The sequence below is a fragment of the Mustela erminea genome, chromosome 2 (assembly GCF_009829155.1).
Source record: "Mustela erminea isolate mMusErm1 chromosome 2, mMusErm1.Pri, whole genome shotgun sequence".
Classification (NCBI taxonomy): Eukaryota; Metazoa; Chordata; class Mammalia; order Carnivora; family Mustelidae; genus Mustela; species Mustela erminea.
Genome location: NC_045615.1, coordinates 165,042,172 through 165,064,744, shown reverse-complemented (window position 1 = coordinate 165,064,744; position 22,573 = coordinate 165,042,172). Strand labels below are relative to the sequence as shown.

The 22,573-nt window shown below is 49.4% G+C and overlaps 2 protein-coding genes and 1 non-coding gene across 21 annotated transcripts in view; all 3 read left to right on the top strand.

Annotated features, from left to right (window-relative positions):
- Positions 1–9,553, top strand: part of SEC31A (SEC31 homolog A, COPII coat complex component) — an 81,968-nt gene extending 72,415 nt beyond the window's left edge. For 17 of the 19 annotated variants that reach the window (XM_032334757.1, XM_032334753.1, XM_032334752.1 and 14 more), the window contains 3 exons: positions 1,857–1,976; positions 6,679–6,750; positions 8,052–9,265. In XM_032334757.1, the coding sequence (XP_032190648.1) occupies positions 1,857–1,976; positions 6,679–6,750; positions 8,052–8,231 (372 nt within the window). In that variant the 3' untranslated portion in view covers positions 8,232–9,265. Of the gene's footprint in view, positions 1–1,856; positions 1,977–6,678; positions 6,751–8,051 lie in introns of all 19 variants that reach the window. The other 2 variants (XM_032334741.1, XM_032334748.1) reach the window with 2 other exon arrangements.
- On the top strand, positions 5,228–5,334 carry LOC116585432. Its single transcript, XR_004283622.1, has one exon. It is a non-coding gene; the product is annotated as a U6 spliceosomal RNA (small nuclear RNA).
- Positions 9,554–20,424: 10,871 nt separating the features above from the next.
- The window catches only part of SCD5 (stearoyl-CoA desaturase 5), a 148,058-nt gene continuing 145,909 nt past the window's right edge, over positions 20,425–22,573 (top strand). The window contains exon 1 of the mRNA XM_032334738.1: positions 20,425–20,727. Within this exon, the coding sequence (XP_032190629.1) occupies positions 20,556–20,727 (172 nt within the window). The 5' untranslated portion in view covers positions 20,425–20,555. The remainder of the gene's footprint in view (positions 20,728–22,573) is intronic.

Sequence of the window (22,573 nt, the reverse complement as noted above, 5' to 3'; positions counted from 1 at the left end):
CCAGGCCTTTACATCCAGCTGCCTGCCTACCTGGATGTCTCCAAGGCACCTCACACTCCATATTTCTGAAGCCTTATTCATAGTCTTCCTCCCAAACCTCACCTTCAAAATCTGGTCTTCAAACCTCCGCGTTTCCTGCTTCAGTGCATGGCACCATAATCCCTATTTAATCTAGCCGAAAACCTGGGAATCATCTTTATACTCTTTTCCTTTAATCCCTCTTTCAAGTCTATCCATAAATCTTGTTGATACTGTTTTAAAAATCTCTCCCATATCCCCAGCCTCACTTCCAGTCTCGTCTGTGCTGCCTGCCTCCCAGTTTTCAGCGGTGCAGGAGCCTCTAATTAGTCTGCCTTTGATCATCTATCTGGTCTTGTCTCATCTTTGTTTAAAACGTTTCTCTCAAGATAAAGACCAGAATATTTCACATTATCCAGAAGCCCTCAGCTGCACATTCCTCCTTGCTGTCTCTGCCCCAGCTACACCGGCCTCCTTTTAGTCACCCGTATCATGGTCCTTCCGTTGGACACGTTCTTGCGCTGCCAGGAAGGCTTTTCCTTTCTCATTTAACTAGTTGACTCCTGCTTGTCCTTCTGGTAGAATTTCCTGCAGAGAGCTTGCCCTCAGTTGAATTCTAGTTATGCTATCTGTTGGTTCCATTAAGGTTAGCTTATTAGCAATTAAATACCAGTACAGTTGCTATCTTACATGTACTGATGACATTTTATTTTTTTACTTTTTTCAAGTAACATCTTTCATTAAGATATAAATGTTTGTAAACTTTTTCTTAGTGAAACTTTGAAACTTTCATTTTCTTCTTTTAGCCTAATAAATTGCCAGAGAGCTGAGATCATTTCTGAATTGGCTTGTAAATACATAGTCAGTGCCTGGCACATAATTACTGTTATTTTTGAGTGAATGAACTAATAAATCAGAACTTTAAAAACAAAACAGTCCTTCTTTACGTTTCCATCTGTACATTCAGTTACATCATGGTCTCTTCTTTGCCAACTTTTTGACTTAATCTTGGCAGTTTGGGGGCACCTGGGTGGCTTGGTGAAGTGGCTGCCTTTGGCTCAGGTCATGGGTTGGAGCCCCACATTGCGTTCCCTGCTCACTGGGGAGCCTGCTTCTCCCTCTGCCTCTGCCCCTCTCTTGTGCACTTTCTCTCTCAAATAAATAAATAAAATCTTGAAATAAGGGGCACCTGGGTGGCTCAGTGGGTTAAGCCTCTGCCTTCTGCTCAGGTCATGGTCTCAGGGTCCTGGGATGGAGCCCCAAGTCGGGCTCTCTGCTCAGCAGGGAGCCTGCTTCCCCCCTTCTCTCTGCCTGCCTCTCTGCCTGCTTGTGATCTCTCTCTCACTGTTAAATAAATAAAAAATCTTTAAAAAAAGAGAATCTTGAAATAAAAAATCTTGCAGTTTGGTGATAGACCAAGTAGCAACCTTCAAGAACAAACCAAAGAACAGAAGAATGCCAAGATAAACCAATGAGCCGACAAGCAGAGCAAGCAGCCACCGTCACTCGCGGGCGGTGTAAATGCCTCATCCTTTTCGCTGCCTGCTGGCGTCGGTCTGCTGTCTGCTTCGCCCCAGATAATGCAGTGGAGATCAACATGTGTGCCATGATTGACCGAATTCTTTATATCCAGTTCTGGTTTTGAAAATCAAAGTTATAGAAGCCTGTCCCTTCCACTGAATATCTGATTTTCATTTTTACTTATCCCAAGGGATTTCACATGTTAATGTGTCATTTGATTTTAACAAGTGGTTTTCTTTTTATCACAGAGTTTCAGGGCTTTGTGTATAGGTAATTTCCGGTCATTTCTGGTCACTTTATGGTATTATTTCTTCCAGCATGTGCAGTCTTTGCCAACAGAAAAAATTACCAAGAAACCTATTCCAGATGAGCACCTCATTCTAAAGACCACATTCGAGGATCTCATTCAGCGCTGCCTCTCTTCGGCTACAGATCCTGTATGTATTTGTTCTCATATTTTGCTAATTAAAATAATCACTTAGGGAGCTCTTCTGTAATCGCAGGAAGCCTTACAAGATACACTTTAGAAGTTTGTACAATAGTAATAAAACTAGCACTTACATACTTTGCTTTACATGTAGAAATGTATCTAATATCTTTTATAGGTAATTAATCCTCCCAGCAACCCCATGGTAGGTAAATTTGTCATCTTTTTTTTTTTTTACAGACAGCTAAAGTAAGCAAAAACCAGTCAACACCCAAGGTCAGAGCCAGAATTTAAACCCAGTTTGGGTCTGGAATTTATGCTCTCACTCAGCTTGAGGCACTGCCTCTCAGCAGCAGACCTCATGTCTGGCACGTAAATAGAACAGAATGGTGGCATGTAGGAGATTCAGGCTGGGGCTTTCTTTCTGAGCTCAGATCAAAGCTTTTAAAAGTAGATAGATAATCTTACATGTAACTTTGCAAAGATCTTAAAAATAATTGTTTTAGATTCTAGACTCATATTCATAGTTAAAGCAACTGATTTTACTTAGTTCATTGAGAGGATGCCTGTGTATTGGCAACAACAGAAATTCAACAAAGCTGGTCTTGTTTTAGACGAACTCTCAATTTCTGCCAACAAACATTAGATATGTATATTTAGTCACTGGCCACTTGTCTGCTTGAAAAACAGCTTCTGGAATTTGCTGTTTTATCAGACGTTGAGTATTAATATATGCAGCTTTCTTCTGGTGTTTTACAAAGCTATTCCCTGTACTAAATGTGTCAGCAAAGCAGAAGCAGGGATCGGTTAGCATCAGCCATTGTGCCTGGCATTCTGGAAGTGATGGAAACAGAGAACAGATGGGGCAGACAGCCCTGCATACACTGTCCCCTGTGTGCACCTCTAAATAGGGCACAGTCATTCAAAAACAGAAGAGCCCTGATAAAAATGAAGAGAACTCCAGCTCTCCTTGAGGCAAGAGTCAGTATAGAGAGGTTGAGACAACACGTAGTACACAGCCCAGCTCAGTAAATTTTGTAGATCTAAACTTCTCTAGGTCAACATATCATCTTCCCTCTGGGTCCAGAGGAGCCCTGGGCAGAAGAGAACCACAAAAGACAAACTGTTCTTGTAATTCCTGTAACCAGTCGGTTGGTGGGGGTTTGCTAATACCCTATTCCGACCAGCTGACTCTGCCCCTGGGGTAGGCTCCTACTGGTAGCGAGATGAGATTAGTTTTGAGCAGGGACTCTCAGGGTTCCCTCCACGCAGGTCCTTTTACTCACTGGCTGGAATCCTTTTTACAGTGTGGCTGTGATACAGTCTTTTCACGTTAGCTGTGTCCAGACAACACAGACTAGTTTTGCAGCATGACTTAGTTTGTGACGTTATCCCTGATAGCTTCATCTTTTTCTCATTCTTTTTTAAAAATCCATTCGAGGTGTATCGTATTGTGCTTCAGCAGTTTTGTTCGGTGCTGAGTGCCCATCGCAACAAGTGCCCTCGTCAGTCCCTGTCACCCGTCCCACCCGTCCGCCTGTCCACCTCCCTTCTGGGAACTGTCATACCGTTCTTGGTAGTTTAGGGTCTGTTCCTTAGTTTGTGTCTCTCTCTCTTTTTTTTTCCTTTGGTAGTTTATTCTGTTTCTTAAATTCCACGTATGGGTGAAATCATACCTTTGTCTTTCTCTGGTTGACGTGTTTTATTCGGCTCACGCTCTCTGGCTTCGTCCATGTTGTTGCAAACGGCAAGACTTCATCGGACTGACGCTCTGTTGTGTACACGCCACATCTCCTCCGTCCATACGTCTGTCACTGGACACCTGGGCTGCTTCCCTAGTTTGGCTGTTGTAGATAATGCTGCGATAAACATAGGGGAGCATGCATCCCTTTGAATTAGTGTTTTTGTATTTTGGGGGTAAAGACTGAAGACTCAGTAGTGCACTTGCTGCGGCGTCGGGGAGTTGGGTTTTGACTCCGTTAGCCGTCCTGTTCCAGAGCGGCTGCACCTGTTTGCCTACGTCAGGCAGTGCAGGAGGGTTCGCCTTTGTCCACACCCTCACCAGCACTGTGTTGTTTGGTGTGTTGTTGACTTTAGCCGTTCTGACCAGTGTAAGGTGCTATTTCATTGTAGCTTTGGTTTGTATTCCCTGGTGGTGAGTGATGGTGAGCATCTTCTCGTCTGTCAACTGGCTGCCTGAATGACTTTGGAGAAATATAATTCATGTCTTCTGCCCACTTCTTAATTGGATTATTGGGGGGGGGTGTTGAGTTTTATGAGTTCTTTGTGTATTTTGGAATTTAAACCTTTATTGGATGTCTTTTGCAAATATCTTCTCCCATCCAGCACGTTGCCTTTCAGTTTTGCTTATTGTTTCCTTCGCTGTACGGAAGTAGCCCCAGTAGTTTATTTTTGCTTTTGTTTCCCTTGTCTGGGGAGAAGATTCCTGCTATGGCTGATGCCAGAGAAATTATTGCCTGTGCTCTCTTCTGGGATTTTTATGGTTTCCTGTCTTATATTTAGCTCTTTAATCCATTTTGAGTTTATGTTCGTGTGTGCTGTGAGAAAAGTGGTCCAGGTTCATTCTTTGCCATGTGGCTGTCCAGTTTTCCTAACACCATTTGTTGAAAAGACGGTCTTTTTCCCACTGGGTATTCTTGCCTCCTTTATTGAAGATTATTTGACCATATAATTGTGAGTTTATTTCTGCATTTTCTATTCTGTTTCATTCATCTGTGTGTCTGTTTTTGTGCCAGTACCATACTGTCTTGGTGACGACAACTTTGTAATACAACCTGAAGTCCAGAACAGTGATGCCTTCAGCTTTGTTGTTCTTTTTCAAGATTGCTTTGGCTATTTGGGGTCTTTTGTGGTTCCATACAAATTTTAGGATTATTTGTTCTAGTTCTATGAAAAATGCTGTTAGGAGGTTGGTACATTTAAAAATATCATCCACAGGGGCCCCTGGGTGGCTCAGTTGGTTGAGCTTCCAACTCTTGATTTCGTCTCCAGTCGTGATCTTGGGATCGTGAGTTTGAGCCCCACGTCAGGCTCTGTGCTCAGTGCAGAGTCTGCTTTGAGATTCTCTCTTCCTCTTCCTCTCCCTGTGCCCCTCCCCTACTCCCATGCTCTCTGTCTCTCAAATAAATAAATCTTTTTAAAAAGCCATTCACCAAAAAACAAACAAAAAAATGATCCACCACAGTCAAGTGGGATTTATCCCCAGGATGCGAGGCTGGCTCAGTGTTCATAGGTCAGCCCTTGCTCACTTCAGCAGCACATACACTAAGGTCGGACCAATACAGAGAAGATCAGCAGGGGCCCCGAACAAGGATGACACACACATCTGTGAATTTGCATCTGACCAAATACAAAATCCAATCCTGATAAAACCCTCGACAAAGTAAGTTTAGAGGGAACATAAAACACACCTCAACACAGTAAAGGCCTTATATGAAAACCCACAGCCCACGTAATCTCAGTGGGCAAAAATTCAGAGCTCTTCCTTTCTCCTCCTCTGACACATTGGCATTCCTTCTTCCAGCATACCAGGAGCAGGTCAGCATCGACAGCTTTGTACTTGCTGCTCCTTCTGCCGGGGATCTTCCCCCACGTGACCACGTTACTCAGGCCGCACGTGCTCCAGGCTTCTCGGACGTCCCAGGAGCCATCTGGCCTTTCTTTACCACCTCGAAGTCCCAGCACTTCTAGCCCCTCACTCTGTTAACTCTTGCTTCCTGGCATCCATCACCGTCTCATCTGCAGCACACTGCTATCTAGTATCTTTTTCCCACCAAGAGTATTCGAGGTCCCTGAGACATAAGCATGGCACACAGTAGACCCTCGGTAAATATTGAAGAACAGTGTCCGTTCTGAGGCTGTTGCATAATGTACATCATTAGGTTAATCACGTTGTAATTGAAACCTTTAATTTTAGTTTTAGAACGGTTTTCTCTCACTATACTTCTAGTACGAGGAGTGGGAGGTGGAAGGCCTCCTTGATTTAAAAACTCATTTTATAATATCCCTCTTAGTAATCTTAAGCCACAGAACGTAATTTCCTTTTTTTCTTTTTTCCTCCCTTGGTGTTTTAAAAGCTCAGAAAGAGGGCGCTTGGGTGACTTAGTCTGTTAAGTGTCCAGCTCGATCTCAGCTCAGGTCTTGGTCTCAGAGTCATGAGTTCAAGCCCCACATTGGACTGAGCATGGAGCCTACTTAAAAAAAGAAAAAAAGAAGAAAAACTCAGAAAGAAGCAAAATTAAATAACCATATGTGACTAAGTATGTAAGTGATTGGAAAGGTTAAAATAAGATTCCAGTTCACCTCTGTGCTTGCTGCCAGCAACCCATAATTCACAGTAGCTGTCCTTAGATCTTCTCTTCTGCAACACAGTGGCCCACGGCTGCCTCCAGACGGCCCTCCGTGTTGCTCGTGGCTAGTGCGGTGACACGTGCACACAACTTGTCCTCTGAGCAGATGGTCCACGGTCCAGGCACTGCTCCCGTTTGTGCTCCAGAAGGCAGCCCCATATCCTCCTACCCTGCCCCAAGAATGGGTCACTGAACTCTGTCCTGACGGTCTGTTCAAGTTTCTTTATAACATGAAGCCGGCCAGCATCAGGAGTGGAAGGGTTAGTGAAATGAGACAGGGCAGGGTCTTTGGATAAAAGTTAAATATTCAGATATAACACATCTGTTTTTCTTCTCCTGCAGCAAACCAAGAGGAAGCTAGATGATGCCAGCAAACGCTTGGAGTCTCTGTACGATAAACTTAGGGAGCAGACGGTAAGTTTGTGGGGAAAAAGGGTTCACGATAATCATTTAGCCCTAGTTGCTAGTAAATAAACCTGTCATCAGCATTTGTGTGGAGTGTACTTGACCAAAATTGTGAGGACAGTGGTGGAATGGGCTTTTTCTAACTGAATCATAAATGTCATTTAACTTTGGGGATGAAAGAACAGGAGAAGGGGTGTGTGTGTGTGTGTGTGTGTGTGTGTGTGTGTGTGTGTGTGTGTGTGATAGGAGTGCAATTTTAACTCTTCTTGTAACAAAGAGTAGAAATGTAATCTGGCTTGTATTGGCCCTAAGGTAACTGGCCTTCTGTTCATTTTATATGTGGCTATATTTTTTGCATCTCAACATTCCTCTGCTCCATCTCTCACATCAGTCCCATCAGATAAAAATAACCATTCCGGGGGCGCCCGGGTAGCTCAATGGGTTAAGCCTCTGCTTTTAGCTTGGGTCATGATCCTGGCATCCTGGGATCAAGCCCTGAATCGGGCTGTTTGCTCAGCGGGGACCCTGCTTCCCCTCTCTCTCTGCCTACTTGTGATCTCTGTCAAGTAAATAAATAAAATCTTTAAAAAAATAATAATAATAACAATAACCATTCCTGTCATGCGAGCCAGACCAGAGAAAGTTGATGTAACAGTGGACGAGCTGTGGTCCCTGGGCTGATCCAAAATAAATTCTTCCCTCAAAAGTATGGGCATATAATCCAAGTAATGACATGGGGAAACTACAGATACTGTGGTTTTAAGAGATGGTAAGATTCCAAGAGCAGTTAAGAATTGAAGAGCTGAGTACATGATGACTGCTGTTGCCCTACGAATGCAGGTAGACCACAGGGTTGAGACCACTGCTGCAGACGTGGTTTTAGACTGCTTTGGGTCCTTACTTAGAGATAGCATGATTAAGAACCAAATTCCAAAAAAACCCTTTAAATTCCTTCATATGAATGGGAAAAGTTTTAAAGGCATGAGCCTGTATCTAAAGAATTTGAAGAATTAACACTCTTAAGTGGAGAAAGACGTTAGCATTTCCGCTGGGGGAAGAGAGCTTCTAGAAAGAAAGTTAACTGACTCATACATGTTCATAATTCGTAATAATTTCCTTACATACGTCATCTTGTCATGGTTCTGCTTTATAACTTCAAGAGTTGCTTGATCCAAAAAACTGTTTCTAGAAAAGCTATATGATTTATTTGCTTTTTTATAATATTTGTTTCAGTCTCCTTTTAAATATCAGGGTTTATGGGAGCGTCTTTCTTAATTTAATTCTTTCTCCTGATTCTGCCTTTGTTTCAGCTTTCACCCACGATCATCAGTGGTTTACACAACATTGCAAGGAGCATCGAATCGCGCAACTACTCAGAAGGCCTGACCATCCACACCCACATAGTCAGCACCAGCAACTTCAGCGAGACCTCGGCTTTCATGCCGGTTCTCAAAGTCGTCCTCACCCAGGCCAATAAGCTGGGTGTCTAAAAGGACGTCTTCACTCCCAGCCCATATTGCCATTTTTCCAAAGAAACATATTTTTAAAAATGTCAAGGTATGGACCAGTCCTCATTCGCATGTTTCCATAGCAGCCAGCCAGGAGCAGATATACTCACCTTAGAACTGCCCAAAACCCAAGTGCTTTCTTTTGTTTGAATCTTTTACTGCCCGTGATGATTTTCCTGTTCTGCAGATAGTGTATTTCCTGGATTACACATGGTGTGTTTTCCTGAAGTATTCCGATTAAATGTGGTTTTTAGAACCTCAATATACTTTTTGGAAAAGGAGCACCTGGTTATGCATAAAGCAGAGCTAAAACTAATTTCTTCTTGTCCTCCCTGCTTCCTCTTTGTCAGTCAGATTAAAGTGTGTAATCCTACTTTATGGGTATGTAGTCTTTTTTTTTAAACAGCTGCTCACAGTTTAGTTTAATCCCTATTTTTGTGTCTTTGGCTTCACTCAAGTTCTGAACAAATAACCAGATCTAGAGGTTCCTACCTAGATCTTAGCAAAGATGAATGAAGAGTGGGATCGCCAGCTTTAAATACCTACTGGGAAAATGAGCGTTTTTGTTCTGTGTGATGCGTTGGACTTTTTTGTATTAATAAATGTTTCCGATACTCTGTTTGAGTTTTAAGATTAAATTATCTCCATTTCACATTTAGAAATTTGTTTGTCCACTTTTTAAAAGTCACCCAGAGCTCTGAAGTGTAAATTTAGAAGGAAAATTTTAATTTCTGTCAACCTCCTGAATCAAAGGCAGACATTTTCCAGCCAGTTTTTCTGTCAAGTGATTTTATTATAGTTTGTCTTAAGAACAAGCAGTGTGGCAGAAGCACCTGGGTGGCTCAGTCGGTTAAGCGTCTGCCTTCGGCTCAGGTCATGATCCCAGGGTTCTGGGATCAAATCCTACATCGGGCTCCCTGCTCAGCGGAACGCCGGCTTCTTCCCCTTACATGACCCCTGCTTGTGTTCTCTCTCTTGCTGTCTTTCTCTCTGTGAAATAAATACAATCTTTAGGGAAAAAAAACAGTGTGGTAAAGAAATGATGATGGTCGCCAGAGAATCTTGAGAATCAGACACTAGAAGTCTTCACCGGTGCATTATAGAAGTTGACGTAAGTAGGCTGGGCAGCTAGAAGGTAAACATCGTAACTACCGTGGAGCTGCTTGCCTGGGAGTTAGACTAGTTCCAGTAAGAGCGGTGAGTGAGGAAGAGCAGTTCATAGCTCGTCAGGCTTTATGACCCCCTGAGTGAAGGAGTTTGCGAGAACCTCTCGTTTCCTTTTGCGGGGGGTTGCCTGTTTGCCAAATAAAAACCCTCTTTAAAACGAGTCATTCTGTGTTTAGCTCTGAATCGTTTTATAACTAGAGGAGGGCCATGATAGCACGTGTGAACGGTGGACCCCAGGACGAGCGTGCTCTCCCGGCCCCCGCCTTAAGTCCCCGGGGCTGCAGGCACCCGAGTCACTTCTGCGACTCACTGAAATGAGTGGCTGCTGTGTGCTGGGCGCCGGGACCGGACTCTGAGCGGGGGGGTCAGCCCCAGGCCCCATGCGGACCGCAGGTTGGCTGCTAGCAACTTTTTTCATCCATTGCCCTCATAGTTAGGGTGTGTTTTATGTTTACCCTGATAGGATAATGGTATAATTGGCAAATTTTTATGAAAAAACAAATTTCCAAAAGATGACAAACAAGTAGGTGCAGCAGAGCCCTGGTCAACCCGAAGGTTTTACGAGGACGAGCGTAAAAACACACCGTCCCTGACGGCTGAGCCGCTGTGTTCTCTCCTTTTTCAACACTGCATTGAGCTATTTCCCCCGCTGTGGAGACCTTCTCCCGTGTGGCTTATAACCTTGGAGAAGTTCCACATAAACGGGTAAGAGGAGCCGGAACCAACATGCTGTGTTGTCTCTGAAGTATGAAGATAAAAGGGAGATTGTGGAAGAGCATAGTCTGTTTTCTTGAAAAGAGGAACAACTTTCAAAAAGTTTTCTTTTAATAAGAGTAGAGAAAAAAGGTCTTAATTTCATAAATGAGTCTGTTTTTAACATTTTCAACTCCAAAGACATTGCCCTGTATACCTGCGCAGGTCGGGCACCTCTGTATGAAGGGATCTTGCGCGAAGTCCCCGATCTGTTCAGGTTGGGGAAGTCCCAGCCGTACCCCTGCCACTATCTCATGCACCGTGACAGGTCATTCTTCTGAATCCCCGATTTGCTCAGTTCTGCCCTTATGTTAGTGTTTTCTAATTCTTTCACCCACGTAATTTTAAAACCAGGAAAGGCGTGTGAGGGAACCTGGTAGGTGGGGCTGGCTGTGGGCCTGGAGGTGTGGCCTCTGGGAGATGCTGCTTCAGATGGCACCTGCTCTTCTGGCCCTTGGTGTTCTCAGGCCCCATCTGAGGATCTTGCATGCAATCGGACACGCAGCCGCCGGAGGCAGCTGCACATGTGGGTAGCGTGGCAGCAGGGGAAGCGGCACCGCCCTCCACCCGTGACTTGGCAGCCCAGTTCAGAAAACTCCATGTGCCCTGGAGGGCAGAAAGAGCAGAGCTCCTGGCAACCAGATGTGCCCCGATGAACACCTGATGAACACCTGCCTGACAGGTAGAGAAGGGGAGGTGACCGGCTAAGACTTTCCTGATAACCATTTGTCTCCTGAGCCGAACTTGGGTTCGCCTAAGAGTGACCACAAGGCCGTCTGTCGCCTCTCGCGCTGCGGTGGTGACATCATTTGGAAGAGTCTTGAAGGTTCCACGAGCGGTGTACGCACGTCTGTGTCCCCACACGCGTAAGGATGCGTGTGTCCCTCCTTATTCCCCTGCTGTGGTGGCGGCGTTCCCAGGCAGTGCCCCTGCGGGTCTCTGGGTGTCCGTCACGTGCTGAGCGTGTCCCCGCTGGCCTCTCGAATGACTGCCTCAGAGACACACTGTTTATGCACAGAAAGTCTGAACTGTTGGGTCTGACCGATGAATATGGCAAATCTCTCAACCAAGATAAGTGACAAGAAGCCGCACTGGCTCTCACTGCCCCAGCCGCGGAGGCCGGGCCTACAGCGCGCACCCGAGCCTCGCGGGGGTCAGACTGTACCGTCCCTCCATTCCCAGCTGTTTGCGCTTCTGGCCCCGCCGGGAGAAGTGGATGTGTGGGTTTTAAAGTGATTGGTGTCGATCTTGGAAAAGATAATGAAATCTAGCAAAAGAGAATAGACCTTTTTAAAAAAGATTTGTTTATTTATTTATTTATTTATTTGAGAGCACAGTGGGGAGGGCCCGGGGGAGGGAGAGAGAATCTCCAGCAGACTGCCGTGCTGAGCGGAAGCCCCAAAAGGGGCCAGAGTCGAATCCCACAACCCTGAGATTATGATCTGAGCCAAAATCAAGAGGGGGCACCCAACCGACGGAGCTCCCAGGCGCCCCGGAAATAGGCTTTGGTAGAACTGTGGTACGTGGCTTTTGCATTCTGGATTCATGTTTCCAGAGATCTGCTGAAGTGTTCATTTAGCAAACAATGTTGGTGTCAGAAACAGCTGGAACAACTGTGCAGAGACCTCATTACTCGGTAATGTCCAAGATCTCTCATGTGGCGGTGCGCTCCCTTGAAGCTGAGTTCTGACGGTCCCCGGACCTAGAAGGCAGTCGTTCATCGGGCAGGTCTGTTCCTGCTTTTGCTGCTGTGTCTTACAATTCCCGGTCCTGTGGCCTTTCTAAAACCACCTCTTGTATCAGTGGGTTCACGCGGTGCAAACATGGGCAGAAGGGGGATGGCTTCAGAAGCCTTGTGAAATAGAGGAAACCTTTCTACTTCAAAAAAAATGTAAGAGTTCGTTGGGATTTTGTCTATATGAAGTAAATCCTAATGAACTTTGTATCTCAAACATCTACCATTATCTGGGTTACACCTTTAAAGGCATTTACACTTCCCAGCTCTAGAGAGTAGTGTTTTCACATTGTTATTGACAGTTTCTTTACCTCAGTAGGTATTTGTAAAGGACTTCATGTAATTCAGTAGGAAGACATCCTGTCCAAACGTGTGGGGTGTGTGTGTGTGTGTGTGTGTGTGTTTCCAGGTAGACGATATAAAATGAACCAGTAAGGAGCTTTCCATAGCAATGGAATGGATTCAAATTTGATTAAAAGAGGAAAGTTCCTCTTTTTTTTTTTTTTTTTTGGATAAGTAAACGGGTAATGAGTATAATACATAATTCAAGGGAACCATTAAGGCTTATTTGGTTAATGATGAGAAATCATTTCATCTTGCACTTTGTCCAGTAAAGGAACTGCCCCACTGTAGGACTAGACTGTGGAATTAAATCTCGAGACAGACTTCCACAGTAAAGAAGGAAAGCAGCGTCTCCTACCAGTAACTTCCTTTCCCACTGGCTCTGTCTCCAAGTAACCCATGACTTTCCTGACCCCTTTTGCCTGAAGGAGTCTGGGAGAGAACAAGTCAGTTTTAACAGGCAGAGATCAAGTCCACAAAGAGTTCTCTCCTGGGGTTGCTGCTTGGACACCCTAAAGGGGTGTCCTTTCCTGGAGCTGGGTCCTTTGCTCCCCCTCAGTCCTCATATCAGCCCAGGGAGCTAAGCTCTTCATTCCAGCTACTGGGGGCAGCTGGGAAGCAGTAGAAGCCACATTTGAACCCAGATCACAGCCTAATGAGCACGTTTCTTCCACAAAACCACATTGTTCCCAAAGTAACTACTGCTACAACAAAAATGCATTCTGCTCTCTGATTTCGTGCTTTTCCCTCCTATTAGTTTGCAGAGACCTGGCATTACCTGTTAACAAGGAATGTGGTTATGATAAATGGATAAACTTACTGAACACTGTGTATTGGCTTCTTTTGAGGCAGGTTCTCTTTACGTGCTGGGGAAGTTGGCCCCTGGCAGCCCAAAGCCTACCTCTCCTCTGCTTGTGTTCCATCAAGGGGAGAGGAAACCTCTCACAATACCCAGTTATGGTTCGCAACAAGAACTCCAGTTGTTTCCATGTGGGTCTCAGGCTCACCAGCTGAGTTCTGTGCCCAGAGGGACAGGAGGCCGGAATTGGCTGTGCCCTAGTGTGAACACAGTGATTTGAAGCCCCACCAGAACCCCCTGGATTAGTTCCACCAAGGGAACATGCAATTTGGAGAAGAGGGGTTAGAGAATAAGCCGAGACAACCCCTTACCTATACCGGAGGGGAAGCCCTTGGTGGGCACAGTAAACACTTTCAGGGCACCAGTCTGAGAGTTAAGAAACAGTTTCAGTGTCTTCCCTGCCACTTCCTGTGAGCCAAATGCCGCTGCTTTCTGCCTCCGTAGCCCTGTTTGTAAAATGAGGGGGTAGGGCTAGATGATTCCTAGTTTCACTTCCAGCTCTGGAACTCTGTTACCCATCTACCTCTCCCACAGCATCTTTGTACATTAACTGCACCACCTCAGAAGGCATGGAAAACATTCGGGGAAGCACCGAAGCACCGAAGCTTTGAAGAAAGATGACAGAAGCAACTCGGGCCTATTTATATTTGGGTGTATTTTATTCCTTCTGTAGAGTTTATTTCACTGCTAATCAGGAGAAAGAACAATGCAGCACTTCCCTTGGTTGGAAATAAGTAAGGAGGCATTTAAAAAATTGGTTTCCTAATTTGAGGACTTGGACTAAATACATTTGCTTGGCCTTGAGGTCTTTAAGTAGTGAATTCCTCGCTATAATGCTCTGTAGTTCCATGAAATAACCATTCTGCACACCTGTTCCCCACGCCAAGAATAGGCCACGCTTGATCACATAGGGTACTCAACAACGAACTCGGGTTTTTCCTCTGGTGCTGCAAATCTGGGTCACCCCTTTGACATTCCTGAACTCTATTTACAAATGCCCCCTCCCTGCCTGAGAACAACAGGGGCCTTTGCCTTTTAAGAGGAGCCTGTGGTCACTGGTGCAGCAGGGAGAGAAAGAGGTCATTGAAACAGAAACAATCACGCAGCTAATGCTGAGAAGTAAGTTAAGAGCTTCTCTATGTTGATCTGACCTTGGAAATCAAAGTAAGGATCATAGAAGAAAATGAGGCGGGTGTTGGGCGGGGAGGAACTGGAGAGCTGCAAGACAGCAGGTGAAAAGCTCGTCAACACTGTCTTTCTTCTGCGGCAATAATAGGGTTGTTCACTTGCCTCAGAGAGCCGGGCTTTCGCAGCAGGGAGAGAGACAGTGGAGAGAAGTTCACTTTGGTTTGTGCATCTTGTTTTTAGCCAGATGTTGGTCGGGGGGATGTGGCGTAGATACTCAGGAATCTTAACGCGGCTGGGCCTCGAAAGCGGGCTAGTGACTCCTCCGCAGCGTTCGCTGAAGTCTGCGGGGTCCCTCCTTCCCGTATTTGATCGCCCCCCCCCGCTTCCCGACTGGACCTTCAGCTCCGAGAGCACAGCTGCACACTGTCCGTGGGGCTGAGCTTACGGCTTGGCTTCCAGAAGGGGCTCGATGAATAGATATTGAACGGAAGAATGTCTTGTGATTCAAGAGGACTTGGAAAGCTGCAAAGGGCAACAGAAGAGACAGATTTGGGTTGGCCTCAGTGCTCAGCGCATTTTCAAGTTCATGCTCTTAACCTAAGAATTAGGAAGTAAAGGCCCTCAGATGGCCTGGCCATCTCCCATACCTAGTGTCTTCCTGCGGAACTGTAGCCCTGTTAAGGCTGCTCTGGAAATCTGGGAAGTCTAAAGTAAAAAGGCTGGGGGATTTGTTGAAGGAAAACCCCTCACACCCATCACATCCAGAGCAATAGAATCATTCATTTTATAGGAGCAGGTGCCCCCCTCTTCACTGCTATAAAATCTCAATGAGAAATTTTTCCAGTCCATTTAATCTAGAAAAGGGGAAGCCGACCCTTCTGTGACTAGAGCAAACTAAGAAGACTTATTTTCTTTCTCTTCCTTTTTTTTCCCCTAAGATTTTATTTATTTATTTGATAGAAAGCGAGGTCACAAGTAGGCAGAGAGAGAGGAAGGGAAGCAGGCTCCCCGCTGAGCAGAGAGCCCAATGCGGGACTCGATCCCAGGACTCTGGGATCATGACCTGAGCCGGAGGCAGTCGCTTCACCCGCTGAGCCCCCCACGCGCCCCTCCTTTTTCTTTTTTTTAACTTGCTCTTGCTGCCTCAGTCCCAGTCTCCGAAACGATGACGAGAACGATAATGGCGATGGTGAGGGTTAATATTTATGGGCTCCTACACGCCAGACTCTGCTAATCCTTAGTTGCCACGAGAATGCTATAAAGTACGTATTATTATCCCTATTTTACAAAAATGCTCATAAGCACAGATTTAGTATCTCAATAAATGACACTGTCTTTCACTTGAGTCCTAAATCCAGAGAGCCAAAAGAACCCTGGTTTTTTCCTTCTCTTTCATGCTCAATTACGCGTGTGGTCCTACTGGTCCTTCCGTGCCAGTCTCCGTGGGGTTGCCTCTTCCCCGGGATCTGTGCCTGTGCCTTTCTTCAGATCCTCCCCATCACTTGAGCAGACTCTGAAAATAGTGCCCCAACTGGGCCTCTTGCCTTCAGTCTTTCCTCTCTCTACCTCCAATCCAGTCATTTTCCACACTTTCTCCAGAGTGGCCTTTCTTAATGCAAATTTGATCAGATTGTTATGCTGCATAAGACCTTCCCAAGGCCCCTCCCCTGCCACATACTCTTCCCGCACGACATTCCCGAGACCCGTCTACCTTGATGCATGCCCGCGGCATGACATTTCAGCTTCCTGTCCCACTGTCTCCCTGCTTGCACCCCCGATATTCCAGACATCTCTCTAGATGCCAAATGAAAAGGCTTTTGCTTGCCCTACTTTCTCTGCCTGGAATGTCCTCTGCCATGTTTGTCTAATAAACCACTCACCCTTCCAGACTGCTCTCTTCAATATGGCAGTTAGGAGACACATGTGGCTCGTAAGCACTTGACACATGGCTAACCCGAATTTTAAGACGTGTTCTGCTATAACTATAAACAATGGATGTTGAAGGTACAGTGTGGGGAAAAAAGTGTAAAAGTCTTAATAACTTCATATTGATTACACAGTGAAAAGATAATATTTTGGGTAGACTGGGTTAAAGAAACTATTAAATTTATTTTTTCTACTTTTTTAATGTGGCTACTGGAAAACTATACACATGGCTTGAGTTTGTGGTGTGCGCAATATTTCTACCAGATAGTGCTCCTTGAAAATTCTCACTTGGCAAATTTAACCAAGGAGACAAAAGACCTGAACACTGAAAACTACAAAATGCTGCTGAGAAAAATTAAAGAAGACACATAGAGAGACACCCCATGTTTATGGATTAGAGATTTAAGATTATTAGGATGTCAATACTAACCAAAGTAATCTTCAGATATATTGCAATCCCTATCAAAATCCCAGTGCAATTTTTTGCAGAAAGGGAAAAATCTATCCTAAATCCATATGCATCTCAACAGATCCCAAATGGCCAAAATAAAAAAGAGCAAAGTTGGAAGTCTTATACTTCTTGATTTCAAAATGTGTTACAACACTATAGTAAACGAAACAATGTGGCACTGGCATAGAGAGACATATAGACCAGTGGAAGAGAACAGAGAATCTAGAAATAAATCCTCCAGTATATGGTCAAATGCTCTCCACTAAGGGTGCCAAGATCATTCAACAAAGAAAGAAGATTCTCTTCAACAAATGGTGTTTGGAAAACTGAATATCTACATGCAAAAGAATGAAGTTAGACCCTCATCTTACACTAGATACAAAAATTAATTCCAAATGGATCAAAGACCTAACTATCAGAACTAAAACTAAAAAAGTCTTTGAAAAAACAGGGGGAAAGCTTCATGACGTTGGATTTTACAGTGCTTTCTTAGATACGATACCAAGAGCTCAGGTAACAAAAGTAAAAATGGGTAAATTGGACTACATCAAAATTTAAAACTTCTAAGCATCAAATGACACAATCAGCAGTGAAAAGGCAAACTTTGGAATGGGAGGACGTATTTCCAAACCATTTAATCTAATAAGGGGCTAATATCCAGAGTATATCAAGAACTCTTATAACCAAACAACAACAAAAAAACCTCAATTAAAAAATGGGCAAGAGCGCCAGGGTGGCTCAGTGGGTTAAGCCTCCGCCTTTGGCTCAGGTCATGATCTCAGGGTCCTGGGATCGAGTCCCGCATCCGGGCTCTCTGCTCGGCAGGCAGCCTGCTTCCTCCTCTCTCTCTGCCTGCCTCTCTGCCTGCTTGTGATCTCTCTGTCAAATAAATAAATAAAATCTTTTTAAAAAAAAATAAAAAGACCAACTTCTTAAAAAAAAAATCCTACTTAGCTATTACCCCTCCCCTTACACTACTACTTCCTTTGTGCCTCCATTTTATCTTGTACGTATCACATTTTTGGTAATGACTTGTTTGACAGGATAAGGCTAACTACCCCATTTGCTCCCATCAAGGGGTGAGAGAAACATTCATCCCATTCTGGGATGTTGACCAGAAGCTAAGAAAATATACTGAAGTCTTCTCTGAAGACCTTAGATGGGAAAAGGGACAGCAGCCTTGATGGCACAACATGCTCCCGGGGACAGTCATTAGACAGTCCTTACCAGCAAGAGTCGATCTTATACGTGCAGGGTGTTCACTCTGAGATTGGATCTGGAAGAACCATGTCCTTCAATCTTCCTTTTGTCGGGAAGACCTAAACAGCGCTGCTCCTGACCCACGACACATACCAACATCCAAGTCTCCATACTAAGTCCAACCTGCTGACATGACCGGCCCGACCCAGTCGGACTCACTGGAGGGAAGAGAGGGAGAGGTTCATTCAAGACAGATTCCAGACAGAGCGGCTTACCCTCTAGATAACGCACTCACGGTCAAGTAAAGAACTCTTTCGGTGCTTCTCCTGGACTCCGGGTATGTGTGCTTGATGTCTAACAGATTTTGTTTTTCTTCCGATCATGCACTGGACCTTCCTGCCCTTCCTCGGCCATCGCCAAGAGGTTGCATTTGTTTGGTCTGTCCTCCGTCCCAGATGAGGAGCTCCTTCAGGGCCGGGCCGACCCTTATTCATGCTTGTATCCCCAGGGTCCACTGGCCCTGGCACAGAGCAGGTGCTCAATACATCCCAAACGATGAATGGTTAGACTGAGTGTGGGGGGAATCATTACAATAACCCAGGGATTTTCGGCCAAGTCACTAGTGACCCTGAAAGGACAGTCTGGATTCCAGACCCGTAGGCAGAGCGCGGGTGGGTGGGTGTGGGAAGGAGGGGACTCATGTGGGGGGAAAGTGGTTCATCAGAAAGCCCAGGTTGAGCGGCCAACGACACGGACACCCTCTAGTTTCCTGTTCTGTTTGTCACAATGTCATTGTTTGGTGCCAACAGTGCACAGCTGGTCACCAGGAAATGTCCTTCCGTTCCGGGATTTCAGCTCCATCTGAAGCGCCACCGCAACGGTGGCCCAGTGGCCCCGAGTCCAGAGCAACACCTGCTCCCTTGTAAAGCGGACATCTCCGCGGGCTGATCGGACGGGCTCGGGGCTCGGGGTGACTGTCAGACGCTCGAGTTACGCCCTTTCCGGCGGTCAGTTCTTTGTAATCTGCGGCCCTTTCCCAGACTCCGGGACGGGATTCCTAACTAGGGGTGACCTAGACGTCAGCTTTATGTGTGGACACAGCGGTCACGCGTGTGGTTATTAGTGGACACAGCGGTCACGCGCGTGGTTACTGGTGGACACAGCGGTCACGCGCGTGGTTACTGGTGGACACAGCGGTCACGCGCGTGGTTACTCGTGGACACAGCGGTCACGCGCGTGGTTACTCGTGGACACAGCGGTCACGCGTGTGGTTATTAGTGGACACAGCGGTCACGCGTGTGGTTACTCGTGGACACACGGTTACGCGTGTGGTTACTCGTGGACACAGCGGTCACGCGCGTGGTTACTCGTGGACACAGCGGTCACGCGTGTGGTTACTCGTGGACACAGCGGTCACGCGTGTGGTTACTCGTGGACACAGCGGTCACGCGCGTGGTTACTCGTGGACACATCGGTCACGCGCGTGGTTATTGGTGGACACAGCGGTCAGGCGTGTGGTTACTGGTGGACACAGCGGTCACGCGTGTGGTTACTCGTGGACACAGCGGTCACGCGTGTGGTTACTCGTGGACACAGCGGTCACGTGTGTGGTTATTGGTGGACACAGCGGTCAGGCGTGTGGTTACTGGTGGACACAGCGGTCACGCGTGTGGTTACTGGTGGACACAGCCGTCACGCGTGTGGTTATTAGTGGACACAGCGGTCAGGCGTGTGGTTACTCGTGGACACAGCGGTCACGCGTGTGGTTACTCGTGGACACAACGGTCACGCGCGTGGTTACTCGTGGACACATCGGTCACGCGTGTGGTTATTAGTGGACACAGCGGTCAGGCGTGTGGTTACTCGTGGACACAACGGTCACGCGTGTGGTTACTCGTGGACACAGCGGTCACGCGTGTGGTTACTCGTGGACACAGCGGTCACGCGTGTGGTTACTCGTGGACACAGCGGTCACGCGTGTGGTTACTCGTGGACACAGCGGTCACGCGCGTGGTTACTCGTGGACACAGCGGTCACGCGTGTGGTTACTCGTGGACATCGTGAGGCTCCTTCAAACTCACAGAATTCGCAAGTTGGGACGAAGCACAAAGTAGCTCCGCTCCGGGGAAAGGAACCTGCGTCCGGAGGGCCCGGCCGGGTCGCCCCGACGTCCAGTTCCGAGGCCTTTCCCTGCTTCCAGGCTGGAGGCGCGGCCGGTGCCCTTCGCTTTGCCCCAGCGGCCCCCGCCAGCCCCGGACGCACCCCCGGCGCGGGCCCCGAAGGCGCAGGAGCCGCGGACGCACCGGGGCGCGGGGTCAGGGCGGGCGCGGGGTCAGGGCAGCCCCGGGCAGCGGGGACCGAAGAGCGTCTTCCTCCGGGGCCACGGGGTGCGGACCGGCCGGAGCGGCGCGGGCCCTCCCCCCGCCCCAGCCCTGCCCCCGCTCCCCCCCTCCCCCGCCCCCGCCTCCTCTCCCTCCCGCCCAGCCCCCGCCGCGGCGCTGCGGTGACCCGCATCCTGGGTCCGCGTGGAAAGCCGGGGGCCGCGCGGAGGAAGCAGGGAAGGGGCGGGGAGGGCCGGGGAGGCGGGGCCGGGGGAGCAGAGACCGCCCCCCGACAAAAGGCCGAGGTCCCCGCCCCCCCGGGAGAGTTGGCGCCCGCGGAGCCCGCCCGCTGTGGCCGTCCCTGTCCCTGTCGCTGTCGCTGTCGCTGTCGCCGTCGCGCCGCGAGCGCCCCGCTGTCCCAGCCATGCCGGGCCCGGCCGCCGCCGCGGGGCACGTCCCGCACCGCAGCGCCGAGGGGCAGGGCGCGCGGCGGCGCATCGTCTGGAGGAACGTGGTGCTGCTGGGCCTGCTGCACGCGGCCGCCCTGTACGCGCTGGCGCTGGTCCCCGCCGCGCGGCCGCTCACGCTGCTCTGGGGTGAGTCCGCCGGCGCCCCCGACCCCGACCCCGGCCCCGGCCCCGACCCCGGCCCCGACCCCGACCGCGGCCCCGACCCCGGCCCCGGCCCCGGCCCCGACCCCGGCCCCGACCCCGACCGCGGCCCCGACCCCGGCCCCGGCCCCGGCCCCGACCCCGACCGCGGCCCCGGCCCCGGCCCCGACCCCGGCCCCGACCCCGACCGCGGCCCCGACCCCGGACTCGACCCCGGCCCCGACCCCGACCGCGGACCCGACCCCGGACTCGACCCCGACCCCGGCCCCGGCCCGCTGCTCGCGCCGCGCTCGTCGGTCCTCGGGCCGGGCCGGGTCTGCGTCCGGGGGTCGCTGCGGTGCCTCGCCCGGGGCCCGGCGGGGTGGGCGCGTGTCCGGCTCCGCGCCGACAGCGGAAGGGACCGGAGCCCCGCGGCCGCGCTGTGCGCCCCGGAGCGCCAGCGGCCAGCGGTCGGGGGCGGGGGCAGACGCCGGGGTCGCCCGCGCGCGAACTCAGGCTCTTCTCGGCCACGGACCTGGGGCCCGGGTGAAGGAGGCCACAGCGGCGGAGGGTGACACGCCAGGCGCGGAAACGACCTTGATTTCCACGCATGACGGGGGGGGACCCGTTCGCCTCCCGCGCCCCACGGGCTCCCGCGCCGCAGTCTGCGGTGTCGGTGCCCCAGAAGTGGCCCCAGAGGTGGCCCCGCGACATCGCTCCGCCCCAGCACAGAGCGGGACGGGGGCGCAGAGCCGCCTCCAGGCCCGTCCTTCTCCGGCCCGGGCGGGACTGTGGCCGCACCTGTGGCTGCTGTCCCCCCCCCCCTTGCTGTCCCCCTCTGCGTCCCAGCACCACCTGCCCCGTGCTGGCGGGCCGGGGAGGGGGAGCTCAGGGCTGGGCCGCCGCGCCTCCCGCTTCCCCATTCCGTGCGCTCCAGGGGCGCCCCGCCTCCCTAAGTCGCTGTCCTCTGAGCCACCTCGCAGGTCCCCCTGGTCCCAGTGACTGGTCTGGGCTTCAGTCACCTGAGGCGGTAGCTGGGGCGCGATACTGGGGCCTGAGAAGGTGGTGAGGTAATCCAGGAAGCCCTTTCAGATGCCGATGGGGGATCTCGAGGAAGAAATACAAACTACTTTTATTTTCAGAAGGAAAAAGGAAGAAAATACTGAGCAACTTTCTGCAAAGCTTATTTGGAATAGTGCCAGCTTCGTGCCTCAATTGAGAAAGGGCCACCGGGCTCTCGGCCTTCCCTCCTGACCCTGCAGGCCCTGCCCTTGGAGCAAATCCCTCCAGAGCCCCTTAACTCTTAGGGGGTGTGGCTGAGAGAGGGCCGGTGCTTGGAGGCATGGCCAGAGAGTCAGGAGTCTTGGGGAATCCCTGGGAATCTTTCCCCTTCATGTGAGCTCCACGTGCAGCCCCGGCGCTGGGGTTCCGAACCCCTTTATCTAGAGCCACTTGCTCATCCCCGGACCGAGCCAGCCGGGCGCCTGCCCCTGAAGCCTTTTTAGGTCCCCTAAAAGCTCCTGGCGGCCCTCTGCTCGCACCTCCCCCACGGAGCGCACCTCCTCGGCTCTGTGCCCTCCTCACCAGCGTCTCCGTGATTGTGTCTTGGCTTCATTCTCTGTCCTCCGCGTCTCTCGTCTCCACATGACCAGATTGTAAGATGTTCAGCCGCTGCTTCATGGACAGGCCCCACAAGGCCGCCTAAAGCCCTCAGCGCTGCCCCCAGCCTCCAGGGAACACCTCCCTCCCTTTCCAGGCCTGGAACGCTACCGGCCCACCTGCGCCCGCGAACCCGGGCTTGGCCTTCCCGAGGGCAGGGTCAGAGTGAGCGCGTGGAGACCTGAGTGCTCAG